Source organism: Candoia aspera, chromosome 7 (genome assembly GCF_035149785.1).
Source record: "Candoia aspera isolate rCanAsp1 chromosome 7, rCanAsp1.hap2, whole genome shotgun sequence".
Classification (NCBI taxonomy): Eukaryota; Metazoa; Chordata; class Lepidosauria; order Squamata; family Boidae; genus Candoia; species Candoia aspera.
Genome location: NC_086159.1, coordinates 68589090 through 68610719, shown reverse-complemented (window position 1 = coordinate 68610719; position 21630 = coordinate 68589090). Strand labels below are relative to the sequence as shown.

Genomic DNA, 21630 nt, shown 5'->3' with positions numbered 1-21630 from the left:
TTGTCAATACTTTTCAATCCTGCTTTGTTTACTCTGTTGTCTAATGACCATTAATATAATAATAATCTCTTTTTTTATGACAGGATAGACATCCCAGGTATGTTCTTTTTTATTGCTTTCCTGGATCTGAAAACACTGTCTCACTGTTAATATGTTAACAATGTTTTCAAACTCTATATGTTTTTTGGTTGCAGTTCGACCTAGAATCACACAGTTTAAAATCTTGTGAACTGGATTAGATTGCAGATATAATATTGTAATTTTAACAGAGCAAAATAGAATTTTGATATGTAACTTAGAGCCAGCCTCAGAATTGACAATGAAGATATGGAAGTGGTCGATAGCTTCTGCTTTTTAGGATCAACTATCAACAGTAAAGGAACCAGCAATCAAGAAATATATCACACTTTAGCACTTGGTAGAGTAGTAATGAAGGCCTTGGAAAAGATATTCAGATGCCATGATGAGTCTATACCTCCAAAGATCAGAAAAGTGTAGGCAATTGTTTTTCCTGTGGCACTCTATGGAAGTGAAAGTTGGACTTTGAAGAAGCAGGATAGAAAGAATGTTGACATTCTGAACGTTGGTGTTGGAAAAGACTGTTCAGAATACCATGGATAGTGAAGAAAACAAACAAATGGATCATAGAACAAATCAGTCCAGATTTCTCACTCATGATACAAATTACTGAACTCAAATTACCATATTCTGGACATATAATCTTCAGGCTGAATTCTCTTAAGAAGTCTGTAGTGCAGGAAAAGGTGGAAGGAAAATGAAGAGGATGATCAACAGCAATAGGTATACCACTGGAAAATCTGAAGGGCCAGGTTGGGGACAGATCATCCTGGAGAAGATCTATCTATGTGGTCATTAAGAGTCAACACCAACTTGATGGCACATAATCAGTCAAAATTTAAAGCCTCTTATCATATATATACAGACTTTCACGTCTATGTCTTTTTGCTAGTTCAAAGATGCATTAGGAATAAACTGAATGTATATCTGTGTGTGGATGTTACCCACCTATGCTACAGTCCCGAAGAGTTCTCAAATGTTAAGGTAGCTCAGAGTGATAAAACGGATACAATCGGAATTCAATTTTTAAAATTTAAAAAACAATCTGATAGGACCATGTTAAAAATCAGAAGCAACACCAGATTATGGATTTGAAAATCCAGCAGAATAATTAGGCTGAATTATCATCAAAGAGGGATGAAAATAAGTTTTTGTGACAGAGAATCCTGAGTCTGAGCATCACAGTGAAGAAGACCCTGTCTGAACACTCACCAACTGGCATTCCATCAGTAATTGAGTCCTGTTAGGGGGAAGGATTATGGGAAAAGGCACACAACTTGGTACCTCATGCTGTCTAAAACTCAGTAGTGCCGTTTTTCACCATCTTGAGCTGGGAAACACATAGCATGTGTAGTATTGAATAGCATTGCCTCACCTTCATCAGTCTTTGCACTTTTTCCAAATATTTAATGTGAGCTCTGGTTACCACAAAGCTACAGGTGCATTATGTCTGTGGAGAGCGTTCTGTAATTATAATTCCAGCATTAAAAGACTTTCTCCCTAATTTCCATCCGCTTCATCTCATCTGTAAGAGTATCTGGAGAAGTATCTGAGAAGACTCAGATTTTGGTAGCTACACAGAAGAGGAGACTTTCCTTCAGGAAATGGTGAGGTCATATGACACCATAGCCCACTTCACGTATGGCAGTCATTATGACACCCTTCATCTGTTGAAACTTCTGAGTATTCTTCAAAGGCAGTTCTACAGAGATCACTTGAGTTTGCTCATTTGATTGTGCATTCTTCTCCACATTTGACCTAAGTCATGTGTACGTACCTTTTTAAACGGTGAATTGGAGTAGGGAATAAATATAATTTTACAAAGGAAATATACACTATGTAATATAGTACAGTGCACAGGGACACGGTGGTGCTGCGGGTTAAACTGCTGAGCTTGCCGATCGGAAGGTCGGCGGTTTGAATCTGCGTGACGGGGTGAGCTCCCGTTGCTAGTCCCAGCTCCTGCCAACCTAGCAGTTCAAAAACATGCAAATGTGAGCCGATTAATAGGTACCGCTTCGGCGGGCAGGTAACGGCGTTCCGTTTAGCCATGCTGGCCACATGACCACGGAAGTGTCTACGGACAAACGCCGGCTCTTCGGCTTTGAAACGGAGATGAGCACTGCCCCCTGGAGTCAGACACGACTGGACTTAATGTCAAGGGAAACCTTTACCCTTTACCTAATATAGTACAGTACATACGAATTCTGTAATACATACAAGCAGTGTCCTGCTGTTAATGATGAAGGCCTACTGTAATGCTTCTGCTCTTTAGGAAAGGTAGACAATTTTGGAAAGAGTGGGGATGTTTCTTCAGTTCCCTGGCTGAGAGAGAGCATTTTCAGCAAATCAGATGAGAATTCAGAATTCAAGATGCATGACTGATTTCACAAACTCTTTTTCTATTTACTCAAAGGCAGCTATCTATTGGAGAGATAATCATAAATTGATATTCTCCTAAGTCTTATTGGGTGCTAATAACTTAAGTGATCAGTGTCTATTCATGTTATTAGTTGCACAAGTTTCAGCTAACATTAAGCATGTTTAAGACAAGTTGATTCAGGAGTTCATGGAGAGCTGTCCATGGAGGGTGAGAAAAGTCAAGGTGGGCACAACTTGGGTAATCAAAGCCTCGCCCCTTTTAAAATCTGCATTGCACATGTATATTAATTTAAGTTCTTTGAAAGTGCTTAACTTTTACTTTTAACTTTTTATCTTGTATGTCTTATTTTGTATGCTCTATTGTTTAGCTCTACTGTAGGTTTTATGTAGTAACTCTTATTTAGTCTAGGTTGATGACCTGTAATAAAGAATTTGATTTGATTTGATACTTTTAACTTACCTCTTGTTTATCTCATAAAGTTAAATGTTAGGAAAAGCAGCATAATGATTTTTTTTCCTACAGAAAAGAAGAAAGTGAAGAAAACAAAGAAAGAAGTAATATGGGTAAGTGTGTTTTAAAATTGAAATAGAAAAATTAAAAAGTATACCATTGCCTACTTAGGGTTAGTATAATACCAACATTTATTCTGGTTTACATTACAGCCTGGAAAGATACTGCAATTCTTTCTTTCCTTCCTGCTTAATCTTGATCATTTATTTTTATAAAAATTTATATTCCCCTCTTCAAAGCAGTTAACAGTGGAAAACAGCACAAAATTAAAGTAATTTAGAGCTGCATTTCCTTTTTGTCTTTCTAGATCCAGTTTAAAAGTTCACACCCTTAGTTCAATTCACAAGACTTCCTGGAATTGGAAGTCACACTTCCCTTGGCAAAACATAAACAAGAAATGCTCAATCACTTCCTAGTTGCCGCATTCCAAGGTGGTTTATAGTCCATGTACAGTATATATCCTGCCTGAATTGCTAGTTGATTTTTTTTATATAACACTGATGTTGGGGCAGCATTTTCTAGCTCACCTGAAGGCAGCAGAATAGTTTAAAGATGCTAGACTAACCTTATGGTTGTGTCCTGCTCTCTTATTCTACATTGCACCCACCATCCTCCGATATCCTTTTTGTGGCCCCCGGAGTAGGTAGGACCAAAAATGCTTCCTTTGAGAAGGTTGGGGGGCTTTAGTGGGCAAAATCATTGGTTAACCTTTGCAGATGATTACAGCAACCATTTCACTCATTAAAACTCCTGAGCCTGTCTCCCACATGGTTTTGTGGTCCCACCCATTTTTGCCATATGACTGTTGACAGGTCACGCTCTAGTGTTAACACCTCCCAGAATTTGCCATCTGAGGTCACTGCCTAATGATAGAGCTGTCTTGGAAACAGTATGAACATTACCAATTGATGCCCTACAAGGAATTGATTTGCAAAATGCATGCCCTTTTTTACATACATATAAATCAATCTGAGGATCCACTTTAGTACTGTTGATGGCAAACGCTCTGAGAGTGAATTGTTGCATTTCCTTTATTACCTCCTATTTATTCTTCTGCTTTTTTATCTTCAACCCTCATCTGAAAAAGCTTCTTAATTTGGGACCAACCCTAGGATCTTTCTCTTGAGTGACAGTTGTACCTTCAACTCATCTTGAAGGGGGAAGTGTATCCATACTTCAGTGCCTTGTGCCAACATACGGAGTGTGCATAATATCAATTCAATTGGAGTATAATATCTGTTCTTCTTACTTCCATCAAGCAAAATGAAAGTTTGCTTCTAGATGGAAAACCTATCAAGATTTTTAAACAATTAATAACATTAAAGTCTAAAAGTTATCTCTGCATCTTGGCAAAATGATCCAAATATGTAATAGCAGTAGCCTAAACTACAGTTATTTTATTGTGAACTTTGATTAAATCCAAATTGCTATAATACAACATGCAGATTGTAGAAATCTACTTGATTGCATTCTGGTCAGCTTTTTCCCCCATTACTTTAATTAATGGTACTAAATTAGCATTTTGTTTCTCTCTTTAGGAAATGACCAACTTAAATCCTGTTTTTGATGGGGAAGCAATAGACCCAGGTATTACAACTACTAAAAGGGGATGAGAAGAGCAAAATGGTTTTGAAATTAAACAGCTTAAGTCTTATTAGAGCAAGACATTTATACTTCCAAAGCAAATATCAATGCCACACATTCATTTAAGAGAAAAGCCAAATTATCAAGCGTGCTGAATCAATCAATCAATTTATTATAGTCGTCAACCAGTACAAGCAGAGTGCATAGTGAATATATAAATTTATCTTAATAGATAATAAAATAAATTTTAGACAGAGTTAAAATACATTTATAAAACAACCTAACTAACATCTATGAGTGAGGTCCAGGGTGCAGTCTATATTTAAATTATGAAATAGACGCTAAAATGATATAATAATATCTAAAATTACAAAGAAGTGATAATATCTAAAACTTAAATGAATTGTAGTTACATAAAATGTGTTTGACGAAACAAGAAATCGTATTTGCTATAATCCAACAGGTAGTTTGCCTATTGATTACATAGTTTTCCTCTTGCAACAGCTGATTCATTTTGGAAGTCCATGCTAGAGGCTCTTGTACACAGGACAAGCCTGAAGAGCTTCCTTCTGCTTATGAAAGATACCAGTGAATGATACCAGCTGCTGTGTCCATATTGAAGTGCAGCCAGTTCACTGAGATGTATGACATGGCTGGTCCTTGAATTAGCCATTTTCCTGCATGGTGTACAAACTATGCAATAAACATTGGCAGTTTTGGGCTACTCTTGAGTTGGAAGTGTTGTACCTTTATCTGGTATTTCATTTATTCCTCACTGGTGGCTGTGCCCCCCTTCTTGTTAATAACTTACCCAAGAATCTTTGGTGAACTTTAGACACCTTAAATAATTGTTGTGGCTGCTGTGGATTAAATTGTCATTTTTTACAGAAACAATGTTCTGTAACCACTTTAGAGACCACATTCTCTAACTGGGCAACTTGATTGTTGCAGGAGGAGTGTTGGTGGTGCCCCAGTTCTGCAAGGTCAGGGCAATGAAGCATAGAGACATTGTTCTCTGTGGCAACACCTGTTGTTTAGACCAGTCTTCCTATTGAGATCAATTTGGTCTCCTTGGGGTCCCATTTCAGAAGGTGGTTAAAATGGAGGTTTAGATTTTTGTTGATTTTGCTTTACTATTTATGGATATATTACCCACAGTATTTTATTTTATTTATTTTATAACATTTTATGTTATATATTTTGTTGTAACGTGCTGAGAATCCCATCAGATTATAGAGGGTTCCAAGTCAAATAAGCAGTCATAAATAATCATATCCCTTCCACTCTGAAAATGAATTTTTAAATTAATCATTTCCTCCACAGTTACTGGCAAACTGTATGAATATAATTCAAAATCGGGGGCGCGAAGATGGAAAGATATCAGTGTGCCTTCCAAGACTGAAGTAAAGGATCTTGTAGAACTAACAGCTCCTCCAAAGAGTGGTGAAGGCAATCTGCCCAAAGCAGAAGCTAATGCTAGTGGTGGTCTAGGGGATCTCAAGCAGAAGCTGAGACCTCCAAAAAGTGGTAAAAGGGATCTGCCCAAAGCAGAGGCTGAGACTGGTGGTAGTCAAGGAGATCTTAAGCAGAAGAAACCTCCCAAGAGTGATCAAACAGATGATCTATTCAAAACAGAAGACGAAACCAGAAGACAAAATCACCTGGAACCAAGGGCCTCAGGCAAAAAGACTGAAAGTTTTCCAAATGGCAACCTAAAATTACAGAAGCCAAAAGAAGACCCGCTGAGCAAAAGATCACCTTCACCCATTCCCTCACGCAGGTCCCCCATTCCCTCTCCCAAAATATACCCAAAATATCAAAATCAATCTTAAAAAACAGAATCAAGTGTAATAGGATTGTAACCCAGAAAACGAGGCAGCTATTCTGGGTGCCTGTCAGCCCTGTTAATAGACCAGATCAGGAGACCAACTCCACAAGAAGATTAGAAGTATACTTTATGGAGATAGGCTGCAGTAACAGAATTTTGTAAGTCTGCTTGTATTTTACCATCCCTTTCTCTTTTTGCTTCAGGGAGAGCCAGTCTGAACCTCTTCCTAATACTATCTTATGTCCCAGGCTAAAGGAATGCTTCTGCCCTTGTTGCTTTTGTAATGGCTTCTGAATATTCCCTTCAAGACCATCTCCAGCAGAGAATTATTGTAGACTTACTTCCAGATTTGTGCTGTACCCAGGAAGAATGCTCCCCAATAGCAGCTTCTGCATGATAACAATTCTAACCATCTAGTCCAACTACTCAAAACTACACATCACAGGAACATGAGCAACTTACACATTTTCAGAGCATCTTTGACTTTTTATTAATCTGATGAATGAAATCAGATCTCTTCCCAAAATGCAACAGGAAAACCAGTAAAGACTTGGTTGTAAAAGAACAAAAATACAGGCAGTCCTCAACTTACAATCATTCATTTAGTGACCGTTCAAAGTTATGACAGTGCTGAAAAAATGACTTACGACCTGTCCTCACACTTACGACCATTGCAGTGTCTCCATAGTCACGTGATGAAAATCAGGCACTTGGCAACCAGCATGTATTTGCAGCGTCCTGTCCTGTTCTGACTAAGGCGCACACACACGCACAGACACGATTTAAGGTTTATTAACAATGACAATCAATAAAAGCAGTACCTCACCCGTTCAGTTAATTTGCCCCCGCTCCAAGAATTTCTGTCAGAGTCAAAATGTTCTTATAATTAGTCTTTATGAGGGAGTAAAACTCAGCTTTCCAGCAAGCTACAATCCAAGGTAATTGTAATTAGCCATGGACCTAGTCAATATTATTACAAGGCAATTCTGTTTCAGATTCAAGGCAAGGCAAAGGATCTATAAATGAACAGTGCCCCTGACAACCTCTCCTGGCTCATGGCGCTCTTTCTATAGCCTCCGTTCGAGAAGAGGGCATGTCCTCTCACGTGTGAGGAATTCCAATCGCCTCTGTTGTTCTGCTCGCCTCTGCTCTTCGCCCTCGGGGGAGGCAGCGGTCCAACATCCTCGTCCATCAGCAGCGCCTGTTCTCGCTGCTCGCCGCTTGACCCTGCTTCCTCTAACCGCTCAGATTGCTGCTTGCTCCCGGCTCTCTGCTCACCCTCCTCCTCACTGGAATGTCTCCAAGCCCCAAGCAGCTCTCCTGACATGTCCCAGGGTCACACGATCACCATTTGTGACTTTCCCAGCCAGTTTCTGACAAGCAAAGTCAATGGGGAACCTCACTTAATGACCGCACCAGAAAAGGTCGTAACATCAGGTGTGGTCACGTGGTGCTTCACTTAATGAACACACCACTTAACGATGAATTTTCCAGTCCCTATTTTGGTCATAAGTCGAGGACTGCCTGTACTGTTCTGCAGAAGATATCTTTGATGCATGGTTAATGCCATGCTTATACATGCAGACCTTAGACTGTTGCTCTGCATTTTAATAAGATAGCAAAAAACTTCAGCATGATGATCTGACAGCAATATTAAAAAATGGCATTTCTAGAGAAGTGTATTTTAGATATAGTGGCCTGGTTCAAATACCATATTTTACTGGGTCATATGTGGGCTTAGTGTGTCATACGAACAGGGAAAACCACTTAAATGATTCAGAGTATTAACTTTGAGGGGGTCATTCTTAGCAAGACCACTTGAAATAGCCTTCGTTAGTAGCTCCACCTTAGTAATTCTATGAATTATGAACCGTGGATTTAGTTAGAATTGCTGTAGGCATTCTGTCCCTATTTTCTTTTTGGTTTTCCTTCACCTGTGGCAATACAGGTGAGTGAAAAAGGGGTGAGAAATAGGTGAGGAGAGATATGGCATCCAAACTTGGTGTATGGTGGAGACATGACTTTAGTCATGCCACTGTGTTTAATAGCATTTTGTTGGTAGTAGAAATAAAATAGGGAAGAGAGGACTTGGGGGTGGTAGTGGCCTAAAAATAAGGCTACTGGGACAGCTGACTTAAGTCATCCCAGGCTGTCCACTGCTGGAGTATGTTAAGTACAGAAAAAACAATGCCTCAGTCACGTGGCAATAGTATCCAGTAAATAAATTTGGAAATGTTACACACCAGTAATAATGATGTCTTTGATTGATTTTTGATGATGTGCCATCAAGTTGGTATCAACTTTTAGTGACCACAGAGGTAGACTTTCTCAATGATCTGCACCTTTACAATGCTTTTCTACAGTATTATTTACTCAGTTTGCTCATTTCTACTTCTGGTAGCCTAATATCTTGAGTTGGCCATTGGATATTCTTAAGGAAAGAACATTGGCTTTTAGTGCTTGTTATAATTATCATCACCAGTTCAAGCTGTTTTAGAAGAGGCTTAAGCTCCAGGAAGATAAGGCTATACAAATTCCTCTATTCTAATTATATAAATGTGGGGGAACATCAATTCTCAGGATGAGTTTTGATGCATGGTGTTTAATTCATTTCATTTAAATAAAAATCAGTTCATTCAATTCCATTAATTAAGGAAATTTAAAGTTGTTTATTTGGTCTTCCAGTGATTAGAAAAACCACGTAAGATCAGAGATAGGAAACAAGTGATTTGCAACCATTGGGCAGTCGAGACCCAAGTTGCTGGGAGTTGGGCAGCATAATAATTTAATAAACTATTATTACTGTTACTGATTTTGCTAGGAATCTGCAGTTGTTATTGACATGTCTAGATTTGATTAGGAATCTGCAGTTGTTAGAGGGGTGAAAGATCACTAATGCCACAGGGTTGCTCTTTGGAGCAAATTTGTCCCATTGGTTCCCTTGATTTCCTGTGAACAGCATGCCTGAAATTTCTGCAGGGATGACATTCTGATAAAGGAAAAAAGTGCTGCTATCATGTCAATCCATTTCCTTCAACACAGATTTGAAATGTCTTCAGCAGGGCTGTAGAAAAGCAGCTCTTAATAGTTGTCATCCATCCCATATAACTTTGAAAGAACTTAATACAATTGTTCTTGTTTGTATTGAAATGTTTATCTCTGTAATGTCTCTGCGTGTATGTATAAGGCTGCCAAAAGTTCATTTTGTAATTAAGTAATCATTTGTCAATAAAACTCAATCCTGAGAAGAGAGAAGACTTCAGTTCCTTGTCTTTAGCCATATTTTGTTTTGAAGCACATGACTTTCCTTATTTGTGTACTGAAGATATTCAACTTTACATTGCCACCCCAGGCTGGACCACTGCTATCCTGACGGCCACAAGTTGGGAGGGAGGGGGTCGGGGTGGGAAGAAAGAATATTAGATTTAGTTAATGTTTGTCCAAAACACTCTGGTTTCCAAGTGACTACAACATGAGGCTGTTTTTCAAAGTGATTGAGAAGCTATAATTAAGCAAAATGCAGCAGTCAGTTCATTAGTGGTTGAAAGCCACTAGTATGTATGTAAATATTACACCCCTGTTCCAGATGCTGCATTGATTGCCAGTGGGCTTCAAAGTTCAATTTGAAGTGCTGGTTTTGACCTATAAGCCCTACATGGCTTGGTTTCACATTACCTTAAGGACCATCATGCAGTGAGAGGATGTTCAGGGTCGCATCCCTAGGTGGGTACAAGAAGCCATGGGTCCATTGGCAGTCCTCTGTTTTAACCTCCTTATCATGGAACATCTTCCCCCAGAGGCCCAAGGAGCATCCTTCTGATTTGAGCAGACATTTGGGGATGAGATGTAAGATGGGGTGATTGTGTGGATGCCTTTCTCTTCCTCTAGGTGGCTATCTATTGTATTAATGTAGCTGAATTTATATTTTGTACATACCACTAAGAATCCATTTGAGCTGAGCACTATAGAAATAAATGGGATGTTATAGGATGATCGGATTTTGAATGAAAATCTCTATCAAGAAAAGATGCAAGCATTTTGTGGGAGGTTTGTGACAGGTCAAAGCTATTTCCTTTAGATTAAGTTATCCCCACTGAAATCTTGAAACATTTGAATGTTTTGTGCCTTGAATTTGGGATCTGTATAGTTTCAGGAAGTTTCTAAAAATGAATTAATGTGCTTTGAAATTATAAAAGCCTTTTGGAGATGGAAACCAGAATGTTTTGGACAAACATTAACTAAATCTAATATTCTTTCTTCCCACCTCAACCCCCTCCCTCCCAACTTGTGGCTGTCAGGATAGCAGTGGTCCAGCCTGGGGTGGCAATGTAAAGTTGAATATCATCAGTACACAAATAAGGAAAGTCATGTGTTTCAAAACAAAATATGGCTGGGTGGGGTGCCATGTGTTTGGCTTGCTGGAAGCATTAGTTGGGCTTTTTCAATACCCTTCATCTTCTCAAAACATTGACTAACCCTGTGCACAGGTTGGAAGGACCGTTTCAGACTACTCATGGAAGTTAGCTCTGGTCTCAAAGGGGGGGGCTTTTTTTTCCCCAAGCATGCATGGAAGCCCCCCACCCCCAAGTCAGCCTACTTCAGGGAGTAACAGCAGAGGAGCTGGACTCATCTTTGTGTTACTGAATCATTTGTAAAGCATGCACAGCCAGCCCTATTGTGTAACATTTTATAAAAGGGTTTTTTTTAATTCTGGAAAACCACAGAGGGTGTCTGCATCTTCAGGCCCTTTTTGGAGGTATCTAACAGTGGGGTGCCTTGTTTTCTCTTGGTTAATTTGAGCTACTTGTGGCATTTGATAATTCAGCAATTTTTGCAAGGTCAGTGCTAGTTGATGACCTCTGATGAAGGCTCTTTCACAGTCACCTACTCTTATCTTTCTGACTGATAGATTACGTGCCATCAAGTCATTGTCGACTCCTAGCAGCCACATATATAGATTTTTCTCAATAATAATCTGTCCTTAAGCTGGTCTTTCAGCTCCTCCAACAGTGCACTCATGGCTACTGTAACTGAGTCAATCCACTTTGCTTCTGGTTGTCCTCTTCTTTCTGATGGTGGGGACTTTTTAAGGCTGTGCTGGGACCAGCATTTCCTTTCTTGCTTTTCTGTGCTTTAGACCTCTTCTTACCATCCTGCCTTGGTCTTCCTCAGAGCTAATTCTTAGCAGAACAAGCTGAGAGGTTTGGTATGGAAGCTCATGGTGAAGAAGGGTTCATTCCTGACAACTTTGTCTTCTTTATTTAGTATTTCTAGCATTTTGGAGGTGAGGTAGCCAATGTCTTAGTAAGGAGCAGATGCTTTCAAAATGCAACCATTTTGATTGGCTGTTTAGCCACAACCAGCCTCCCACAGCCTGCCTTTGCCTTAAGTTCTCACACACACTGCAATCTAATCATAATACTGTTCGCTACCTACATCATACATCACTTACTCAAAGTACTTCCTCTACGGGAATTTCCTTTTAAAAATAAAGGGAACAAAAATGCGTAATGGTGATCTTTTACTTCGTATCCTCAAGTGCCATTGGTCACAGACATTCATAGCATTCCAGGAAAGAAAACTATACAGCTCCTCACTTTACATATACTATTGCTGAGTTAGTTTAGTTAAATTCAAGTAAAGCTGAGTTAAGAGCTTTTTAAAACCTGTGGCAGAACAGCCTGAACTATACTTAGCATTCTGCCTTATATTTTAACAAGGATCTCAATACCCTTGTTAAAATGAGAGCTCCATGCAGAATATGAATAACTTTCAAGGTCTGGAACAAATAACACCTGCTATTTCAATGTGCTGGCTTTGTTTTGAATTTCTATTATCTGTGCTTGTTAGAGATCTGGCAGTTTTTGACCTTCAAAATACTTGCCATGGATGGGATGGTGGTGGTAAGATGTTCCAGCCTCTCAAGATGTTTTAATGCAGCAACAGTGACTCCTAGTGGAGTGATAAAGCTTTCTTAGTGCCTAGAAATAAAATCATTCATTTAAGCTAAGGGATTCGTGAACTTTTTAGATTTAAGATATCCTACAGAACACAGCAGGGGACTTTGGACATAACAGACATGAATGAAAATTGTTCAGCCTGTGTTGAGTTTAATGAGATGTTACACTTTGCGAGACACCTAAAAGGGGGCAGAGCTGCAATCCTGTTGTCGTGGCTGCCATCTTGACTTTTTTGACACCCCCAGCCACTTATATAGGACTGACAAGACACAGAATAAATAGCTGTGTGTGCAATAATCGGCATCTAAGGGGATATTACACCAAACTGTAATAGCAATAACAAAGTTCTTTGTGCTTCTAGTTAAGTTGCATCCCAGTTTTTTCCCACATCATGCAATTCAACTTTGGAATTCACTACCATGAGATGTGGTGCTGGCTACCAGCTTGGCTGGCTTCAGAAAATGGTTAGACCAATTCGTGGAAGTCATGGGGGATCTGTGGCTATTAGGTGATTCAGCTCCATTAGTGGGACTGCCTCTGAAGGCCTTCTGCTGGGAGACTGGTGGGCTTCCTGGGGCAGTTGGTTGGCCCGTGAGAACAGACTGCTGGACTAGATGGGCCAAGGGGACATCCAGCAGGGCATTGCTCACGTTAAGTTTTACTGCAGCAGAATCCTAATAATGCCAGTGCTTTGACTGAGATGGAAAGGACTAAGGACAAAAGGAGAGGTTGCCAACACTCTTCCATACATGAAGCTTTTTCCTAACACGTACTCAAGGGATACATACAAGCATGTGTGGTAGTTCAAGTATTGGGTCTGGAGAAGGAAAATCTAACTTCTAACCTACCCTCAGCCCTGAAAACCCACCTTGGGCAAGCCACTCTTTCTCAAGCAAGCCTCCTTCACAAGGTTGCTGTTGTGGAGAAAAATAGAAGACAGTACTATCTACGACGCTTTGAGCAGGATATACTGTAAATCTAATCAATAATTGAAAGGATGAACTGGTCTCTGCACACTGGTATTCCAGAGTGGAAGGAAAACTGCTTTAGGTTTTGCATGTTCCTGCTATACAATATTTTTCAGACAACAGGCCAGATTTCTAGAAACGTCAATTTATTAGGGTAAACTGAATCCAAAGTACAGGAGTACATGTCAGAGACAATGCTTGAAAACATTAAGCATCCATTTTTTAAACCGTCAAACTTATAAGTAATTGAGCATTTTCGTATGAGTTGTGTGCTTCCCCCCACATAACTTGCATTCTCAAGGTCAGAGAGGGCTTTTCCAATTTAAAATACATCACTGGTGGTAATTTGATTACCAACCCACACACTTAGATTTACTTCTGCTATTACATCACATGGCATTCAAGTTGTTTCCAATCTCTTTTCTATAGTAGCAGTTGAACAATTACACTGAAATCACAAATATAAAAATACCTTTTCTGGTGTGGAGGAAACTTTTTAAACCAGACAACTGTTTAAGCAGACAGTTAATTTGCCTATTGATAAAGCAGTTTATCAGTATAATGTGCAACAATTATTTCAAGTCTCTCAGATTATGACAAAACATAAGTACAGCATAACACGAATATGATCATACAGGCAAGAATTAAGTCAAATGCAGTTTTTTTTAACAATTACAACAGAAATGTATTTTGCCAAAAAGATTCTTTTCCAGGTAGACATCGTCTGTGAGTTTGACTGAATTAAGAGTATCCAATTAAGGTAAATAAATTCTTTCAAAGTACTCATTTCCTATCCACACCAGGTGTTTTTCCGAGTTGTACATTTGTGAAGGTTAATAGTAAAAGATTTTGAAATGCAGTGTATTCAAACTGGTAAACAATATGAAACGTGGCCATTTTAGCATAAATCTACAACTGTTCAGATTCCTGATGCAGGGGGATAGAACCCAGAGTTTGGGGAATTACTGTTAGGTTTATGCAGGCTAGTCTCCTTGTATACAAACCAAGCATTTCCTCCCCACAGAATCATATTTAGCAAGCCAAAAACCTGCAAGAATAGAGGTCTTAGTTAGTTCTGTATTATAACCGAATCAATCCATGTTTTACATCATGTTTTAATGAGATGATGAAAAGACATATTCTACATCAGATCTACATTTAAAGATTTGGGGCATATAAGTAGTAGATGCCTCTATTTTTCTAGAGAAGTGCACCCAGCCCCTTTATATTATGGCCACAAAATTGGAGACAGGCTGCAAAGATTGTGAACTGTCTAGGACAGTGTTTCTCAACCTCAGCAACTTTAAGATGTGCAGATTTCAACTCCTAGAATTCCCCAGCCAGCCATTCTGGGAGTTGAAGTCCACTTGTCTTAAAGTTGCTGAGGCTGAGAAACACTGGCTGGCTGGGAAATTCTGGGAGTTGAAGTCTGCACATCTTAAAGTTGCTGAGGTTGAGAAACACTGTTCTAGAAGCATAAACTCTTCAGCATCATTCTGGAGTTTGTTTTTTTATGACATGGAAAGTAAGTGTCCTAAACAAAGTGCGCAGATTATAAGGGTAATGCTGCAGAATTTCTAAGACCAAATCATATGATCCTGGCACTTGTGACCAAGTTTCACTTCCCAGTATCAAGCCTGGCCAATATTTATAGTGACAGCTAGGGAACTAAATTCAGTTTTGTCTTTCAGTTACTGATCCTTCGCTAAAAACTCTGTAAGTGATGGATTACATTTCCCATCAACCCTTTTGGGGTTAAGACCACCCAGATTATAAACTAAGTGCATTTCACTTCAGAAGCAACTGTGGATGGGCCAGTTTGGGATTAAAGTACAGGGTAAAGATGATGAAACCTAGAACTGTACTATAAATTCTAAGGAAAAGAGACTTACAGTGTGTTTCCTCGTCTTCCCATCAACCATTCCATTCTCCATACAGCCTAAAAATCTTTCACAAGTAGTTTCCAGAAATGGGAAGCCCTTCTTGCTCATTCCTAGCACCCTTCTAGATAATTTTCCCTGATTAAAAATTGCCCTCTCATTATAACAGTAGGATATTTTTTTCCTTTGGGGCTAAGTATCCAAGGAAGTAATTTTAGCTTCATTTTAAGAGTAGCATTTTGAAACCATAAACCAACATCATCCCCTTTTAGCCTTATTACACAGCAAAGTGCTGTTCTGTTCATTGTTCTCTTGTTTCGTATCCAGCTTCCCCCAAGTTCCACTACTTAGTTCGGTTGCAGTCGGGTGTCCGCAGGATATGGTCAAAAAAATCAAGATAGCGGTCGCGATGGTGCGATCATAGCTCAGTCTGTTTTTTATGGATGTCACACATTTCATGCATATAAAAAAAAAAAAAGATAGAGCTTCAATTGCACTATTGCAGTCACCATCTTGACTTTTCTGACCCAACTCTGTGAACACCTGTTCTAGTTTGATTAACAGCTATATCCACACCACTAAACCATATCTGACATACATACCACGGACACATTCAAACTTCCCATGCTGGAAACGGAAGCAAACACACAGGATGTCCCAAGCATTTTGCAAGCCGGTATTTCTTCCACAACGTGCGGACCGGTTGATACTTTGATATCAACCAGGGCCCTTGCCCAGGCAGCACTGCTGACTAGCCACAGAAAGACAGCACTGAGAGTGAAAACATAATCCTAGAGACAAAGAGAGTCAAATTACCAGTTTCGTTGATGTATCAAAACTTCTGATTACGGAACTGAAAGAACCACTCCCCTTGCTACCACTTGAAATATACAGCTACGAAAAGGAAGAGGATGTGGGGAACAGTAAAGGAACCTGAACAACCTGCTTTCTATAGTCTTTCATATTTAACATGTTGCATTTCTTCATCTGCATGGAGAGGGCTCCATCCTATGGATTCTGCAGCTGGCTTACTGTTCTTTCTCCCAGAAAATTATTTGCACACAGAAGGAGGCACAAAGTGAAAGTACATTTTTAAAAAGGAGGAAACAGTAAAACAGAAAAATAAACCCAGGGGGAGAAAAAACACCATACAACTGTAGCAAAAAGGTAACTTCTATGGGCTGACAACCACCCTGCCCCAAGGCCTAGGAGAGCAGCCAGCTTTTCAGAGATTTTCAGAACATGGTCAGAGTGGGAGACACATGAATCTCCAAGGGAATGTGATTCCAGAGGACACCCTCCCTAGGTCCTGATAGATGACATTGTTTAATCAAGAAGACCTGGACTTCCCCCGGCCTGATCTTACTAGATGGGCAGAAACTATTGGAAATAGGATATACCTTGGTAGAGATTTGTTTTCAGAAATCTTTAGCTGCAGTTCCTTCCATCAGCACAAAACAATATCCCAAACACAGCTCTGGATCAGCCTCCTCCCCTCCAGATGTGTGCTAGAAGTGTGACAATTATAATCCCAACAAAACAGGAAGGCACAATTTTGGAGAAGCTTTTTAGAAATGGAAGATGCACGGTTCTGTCTTGCATTTCACTTCAATGTGAGATTTGTCATCTTCAGGTTCAGTCATGAACCTGAAGAGAAATTCACTATCCCAAATGAAGGGTACTTCTAAATGACAGATTGAACTTCCAGTGGATAGAGTTTGTGTAAAGCAACAGCCATGTACCCTAAATATAATCAGGAATCTCTTGCAATTTTATCTTGACCTTTTTCTAGACACTCCAGTGGACTGAACATTGATTGCCGCATCTTCATGGACCCAGCAAATGTTAGGAACCAAGAGTAATTATCTAACGCTATGGAGGAGAACTCACTTCCATAAATTTGAATCCGATTTGTCTAGTCCAACCACTACCCCATGTCACTCTCCAGTAGATTCTGAATAATGTCTTAAGTCTATTTTTGGAAGCCTGGAAACTATTATTTATTTATTTGATTTCATTAGCCACCCAACTCCAATGGACTCTTGACTTACAGAGTTAATAGTAAACCCTATGTAGTGTTGAGTTAACTTCAAAGCTATCCAAAATAATATCTTTCCCCCTTTTATTATCCAACCTGAATCTTAACAACTTACGATCATTGGGAAATTACTACCATTCCGATATACGTGCATATAACCAAGGTACAGCACCAGGGCCGCCATGCAGAAGAAGAAGATCAGGACTGCAAACGTGACGAAGAACTGTGCAGAGGAGGAAAAGTTGCCCACAAGATAGAAATCTGTCCAAGTGCCATTGCATCGGGTAGGATCTGGTGAAGTAAATATAACTTTGTTCAACCTGCACAAACAGAAGATGGAGAACGTCTCAGAATTATCAGGATAATCTACTATTGTAAAAGCGTATTAACAAATAAAAATCTATATAGTTGGAATGCTGAAGTCAAATTTCTGTGCAATAGAACATTAGGAGGGCATATCTCATGTTTTTGGTAACATATTGAAGAAAAGCAGAGGCATCCATGGCAGGGTCAAATAAGTCAGGATGGCAACCATGACAATGGGCTCAAAGACCCATCTGTTTTTAATGTAAGTTGTATGCACAATGCATGTATAAAAGGGTGGGGCTTTGATCCCATAGACATGGCCGCCATCTTGACATTTTTTATCCCTCCCCCACGAATGTTCCTGAAGAAAACTGGATTATGTAATATTCTCAAAGTTGAAATGTGCATAGGGCAGGCAAATATATAAACCCTAAAAAACTAAATACATTATCTTAAGCATGCTTTAAAAACAACTTTAATATTAGTATTATCTTTTAAACCCAGATTAAGCCATCATGAAGACTGATTGGATAAACTGAACAAATAAGATTTAGCAGTTTATCCTGACACCAAGCAACACAGGTGACATAATGAGGCTCATTCTGTGCACATCTGTGCTCTTGAAAGCAGTTTGAGCAAAAATTGCAATACAAGGTTGTTTGGCTAGAAAGTCTGTCCAGTATCAGCACTCCTGTACAGAACTCTTGCCAGGCACAGGTTTTTGGAAAAATCCATAAAACCAGGTATTTTTTCAGAGAATACTGCCAAAAAAATATTAAAGAGACTATTGCTTGAGCATGTACATACATTTACACAATTGCCACCACTACAGGGAAACTTGTCCAAATAATTATTTAGGAACATTGAGCTATTTTTCAGCTGCTTATCTTTTAGAGCAGGGTTTCTTGCCTGGGGTCCCTGGGTAGATCTCAGGAGATGTGTGAATTTGGGTAGGAAAACAATGTAGAGCTTTATTTTCACTCGAACTAAAATTTAGCTTTTCATCCAATAATGCTGTAGGCGACAAAGTAATTTATGCCCTCTAGATTCCAAAAATGTCTGTTAACTTCCAAACAAAAGCTCACTCTCTAAATTTATTATACCCTAGAAAAGAGTATTACCTTGTCATGGATTTAACACAGTGCTTTTCAAACTTGGCAACTATAAGATGTGTGGACTTCAACTCCCAGAATTCCCCTGCCAGCATTTTCCACACATCTTAAAGTTGCCAAGTTTGAAAAACACTGATTTAACAGATTAACAAAGAGGCACATATATTACTCTATCACATATATGTTATTTCTTAATAACTGTATTTGAGTATAATTGGTTTATTTTGCTGTCTAGGTATTGATATCTAGGTATTTTATGTAGCTAAACACATTTTAACTACATTTTATGTCGTTAAATACATTTTCCACCAGATTCTCTGAGGGGTCCATGGTGGAAAAAAGGATAAAGACCCATTCTAGAGCAAACCAGTTCTAGTGGGAAACCTGTTCACAACCTATAGCCTGATGGGATTTACACACATATGAGGAACTCACCTGAAAGGATAACTAAAAGAGGCTGTTACTGTTTTGTTCGCCAGCCCTTGACAGGAAACTAGAAGCGTAGTGACACCTTTATATCCTCCACAAGAAGCAAATGCAAATACGGAAAAGAGCTGTGGAAAAAGAACATTCTGATTCTAGCATTATTGCAAAGGGAGATAACAGAGTAGTGACTTGCTTCTAAAGGTAGAGCTTCCTTTTTAATTAAAAGGCTCAAAAAGGGAAATTAAAGTCAGGTGGGGTAAAAGGCCTCAAGCAAGGGATTTTCAGGTGCAACAAGCACAAACTGGGTGTGTGAACAACAAGTCTGTTATAACACAAAAGTTAAAAACCAGCCTGAGATAATAGGGTAGAGTAATCACCGCTTTGCACAATTTGTTACACAACAGTGCCTTTTGTTAGGCTTTGGTTCAGCATGTTATGCAAACCCAAACACAATGGTGTATGGTTTAGCTGGTTGTGCAAAGCCAGCCAGTTGTAGTTTGCTCAATAACCCATGGTTAAAACACAGTTGTGCTGAATGTGTGAACCTAATGAGTGTTAATGGCTTGGAATGTGGTGTAAACTCAGCCGCAGTCTCTTAAAAATGTACTTTAAGGTGTTCAAATAAGGAACAAGAATAAATAGCGTTGAGGTTTGTTTTTTTGCAACACGACAGATATTTTGTTGGGCATTATTGGATTCAATTTTAATACATTTATCAAATAACTTCACACATTATCCATTTGCCTAGTATTAAACACAATGCCTAATTTGGTCTGTGCTAATTTATACAGCACAGTATGCTAGACTGTGATTTGTTAGGCTTTGGCTTAACATGCTGCATGTACCAAGCTGTTGTCTATAAACCAGTATTTATGGCTTGTCAGGGCTACAACACACCATGGCCCATCATGATGTATGAACCCAGCTTATATGCAATCAAGTAAGAACTCAGCATATACACCACATGAGTAACCTGGTTTTCATCAGAAATATTTGCCAGTCATAAATATGAAAACGCTATACAACGTGATGCAGCAATGCTTACTAAAATAATATACAAATGTTTGAAATCTTAGGTTCAAAACTTTAAGGTTTAAGATAGGAGCTTCCCTTGTTTGTCCAATGTAATTATAGAGGAACAAGAGAAATTTTCCCATGATTTAATCCCATGATTTTGTAGTAAAAGTACATTGATTACAAAGAGCATCCCCCTTGGACAAGAATAAATATTCAAAGGGAACTTTATAGACCAGCCAGAAAAAAACCTGGTTTGCCCCAGGCCTAGCAAGAAAGCTGTTGTAACTGAAGAGAAACGACTACACCATTTCTGGGGCAGAGAAAAGAACAGGCCTCGCAGCCTTTTTGGCCTAGAAACATTGTGCTTCCTATTCCACTAAAGCTCGGGAGAGAGACTCTATGTACCCCCTCCCACTTATTCCACAATTACAAGAATTGATCCAATATTCTGAATTTACCCACAGGAGGCGAGTTTGCCCAACCCACTCCCCTAAATTACAGCAGCTTGCTCTGAGGTTTAGGACATCCTGCAAAAACAGCTTTGGGGGTCATATTCACCCTGTGCCCCCCAGTGCAACTTGCAAAGCACCTCCTCAAGGGAAGCCATGCATGATCAACCTCCTCCCCACAACAACTCACCCACTCAAGAAGCTTGATGAAACCCAGGGGCTCTTTGAGGGGGCTAAGGTCAAGGTGAAAATCACTCATGTTCTGCGAGAGGAAGAAGAGATCAGAGCACGGAAGAGATGGTGGGGCAAGGGGCCAGAAGCTCTGCTCAGTCCTGTCTCCAAGCTCACTGTCCCCAGGAGCATCAGGTGGACCTCTCTGGTCCTATAGAACCTGCCACCCCAGGCTCCGCCCACACCCCTTGGCCAATAGGAAGCCCTTCTCCTCCTTCCCCAACTGTCATCTCACAATGGCCTGGAAGGGACGTTATCTGCACAGACAGTGCGGGGCTGTCAGAAGCTCCAAGGATGGACTGCTTAACACCCATATTTATTTATGTTTTGTCAATTCAAGGAGGGGTACATACCTAACACTCCCACCAACAACCCTGTGAGGTGGGTTGGGCTGAGAGAGAGAGACTGGCCCAATGTCCCTCATCTGGTTTTCATGTCTAAGGCAGGACTAGAACTCACAGCCTCCCAAGCTTCTAGCCCAGCACCTTCGTCGCTACACCAAACTGGCTCTCTTCTGCTTACATATTTGTTGGGTTAAATATTTCCCCTGCTGGAGGAAATTCCATTTTTGGAAGCCCAGTGCAGGAGAGTTTCTTCTTTCTTGGTTAAGTTGACCTGATGGGAGAACTGTGTTATTCCAGAACCAGGGAAGCTTAATGGGCTAAAAGGTTGCCTGCAAAAGATTCTGCCTCTGGAGAGCAGGCTGTGTTGGCAGCACCCAGCCAGCCTTGAAAAACTAAGCAGGATTGGACCTGGATGGATGGGAGACCACTAAGAGATACTGAAGGTGGTAGACCAGACTAAGAAGTTTTAAAAAACTATCCCAGAAAAAGGCACTTATAAGCCATGAAGTCACCAGA

General features: G+C 39.7%; 2 protein-coding genes across 2 annotated transcripts in view; one reads left to right on the top strand and one right to left on the bottom strand.

The window, feature by feature from the left end:
- The window catches only part of CDHR3 (cadherin related family member 3), a 37392-nt gene extending 31005 nt beyond the window's left edge, over window positions 1–6387 (top strand). Inside the window, 3 exon segments of the mRNA XM_063309359.1 lie at window positions 2989–3024; window positions 4510–4558; window positions 5879–6387. Coding sequence (XP_063165429.1) covers window positions 2989–3024; window positions 4510–4558; window positions 5879–6387 — 594 coding nt within the window.
- Window positions 6388–13449: 7062 nt separating this feature from the next.
- Window positions 13450–20925, bottom strand: SYPL1 (synaptophysin like 1). The gene is made up of 5 exons (XM_063308010.1): window positions 20730–20925; window positions 19083–19201; window positions 17345–17549; window positions 15794–15982; window positions 13450–14359 (listed from the first exon to the last, which is right to left on the bottom strand). The coding sequence occupies exons 1-5, from the start codon at window positions 20796–20798 to the stop codon at window positions 14231–14233; spliced, it is 711 nt and encodes a 236-aa protein (XP_063164080.1). The 5' UTR covers window positions 20799–20925; the 3' UTR covers window positions 13450–14230.
- Window positions 20926–21630: the final 705 nt, after the last annotated feature.

What these genes read in the sequence shown, in the direction of transcription:
- SYPL1 (XM_063308010.1), bottom strand. Translation starts at nt 20,798, where the DNA reads ATGAGTGATTTTCACCTTGACCTTAGCCCCCTCAAAGAGCCCCTGGGT. An exon ending in GTAGTAATTTCCCAATGATC is followed by an intron (nt 15,983 to 17,344) that starts GTAAGTTGTTAA and finishes CTTTGTCTCTAG; the next exon opens with GATTATGTTTTCACTCTCAG. An exon ending in GAAGTTTGAATGTGTCCGTG is followed by an intron (nt 14,360 to 15,793) that starts GTATGTATGTCA and finishes CTATTCTTGCAG; the next exon opens with GTTTTTGGCTTGCTAAATAT.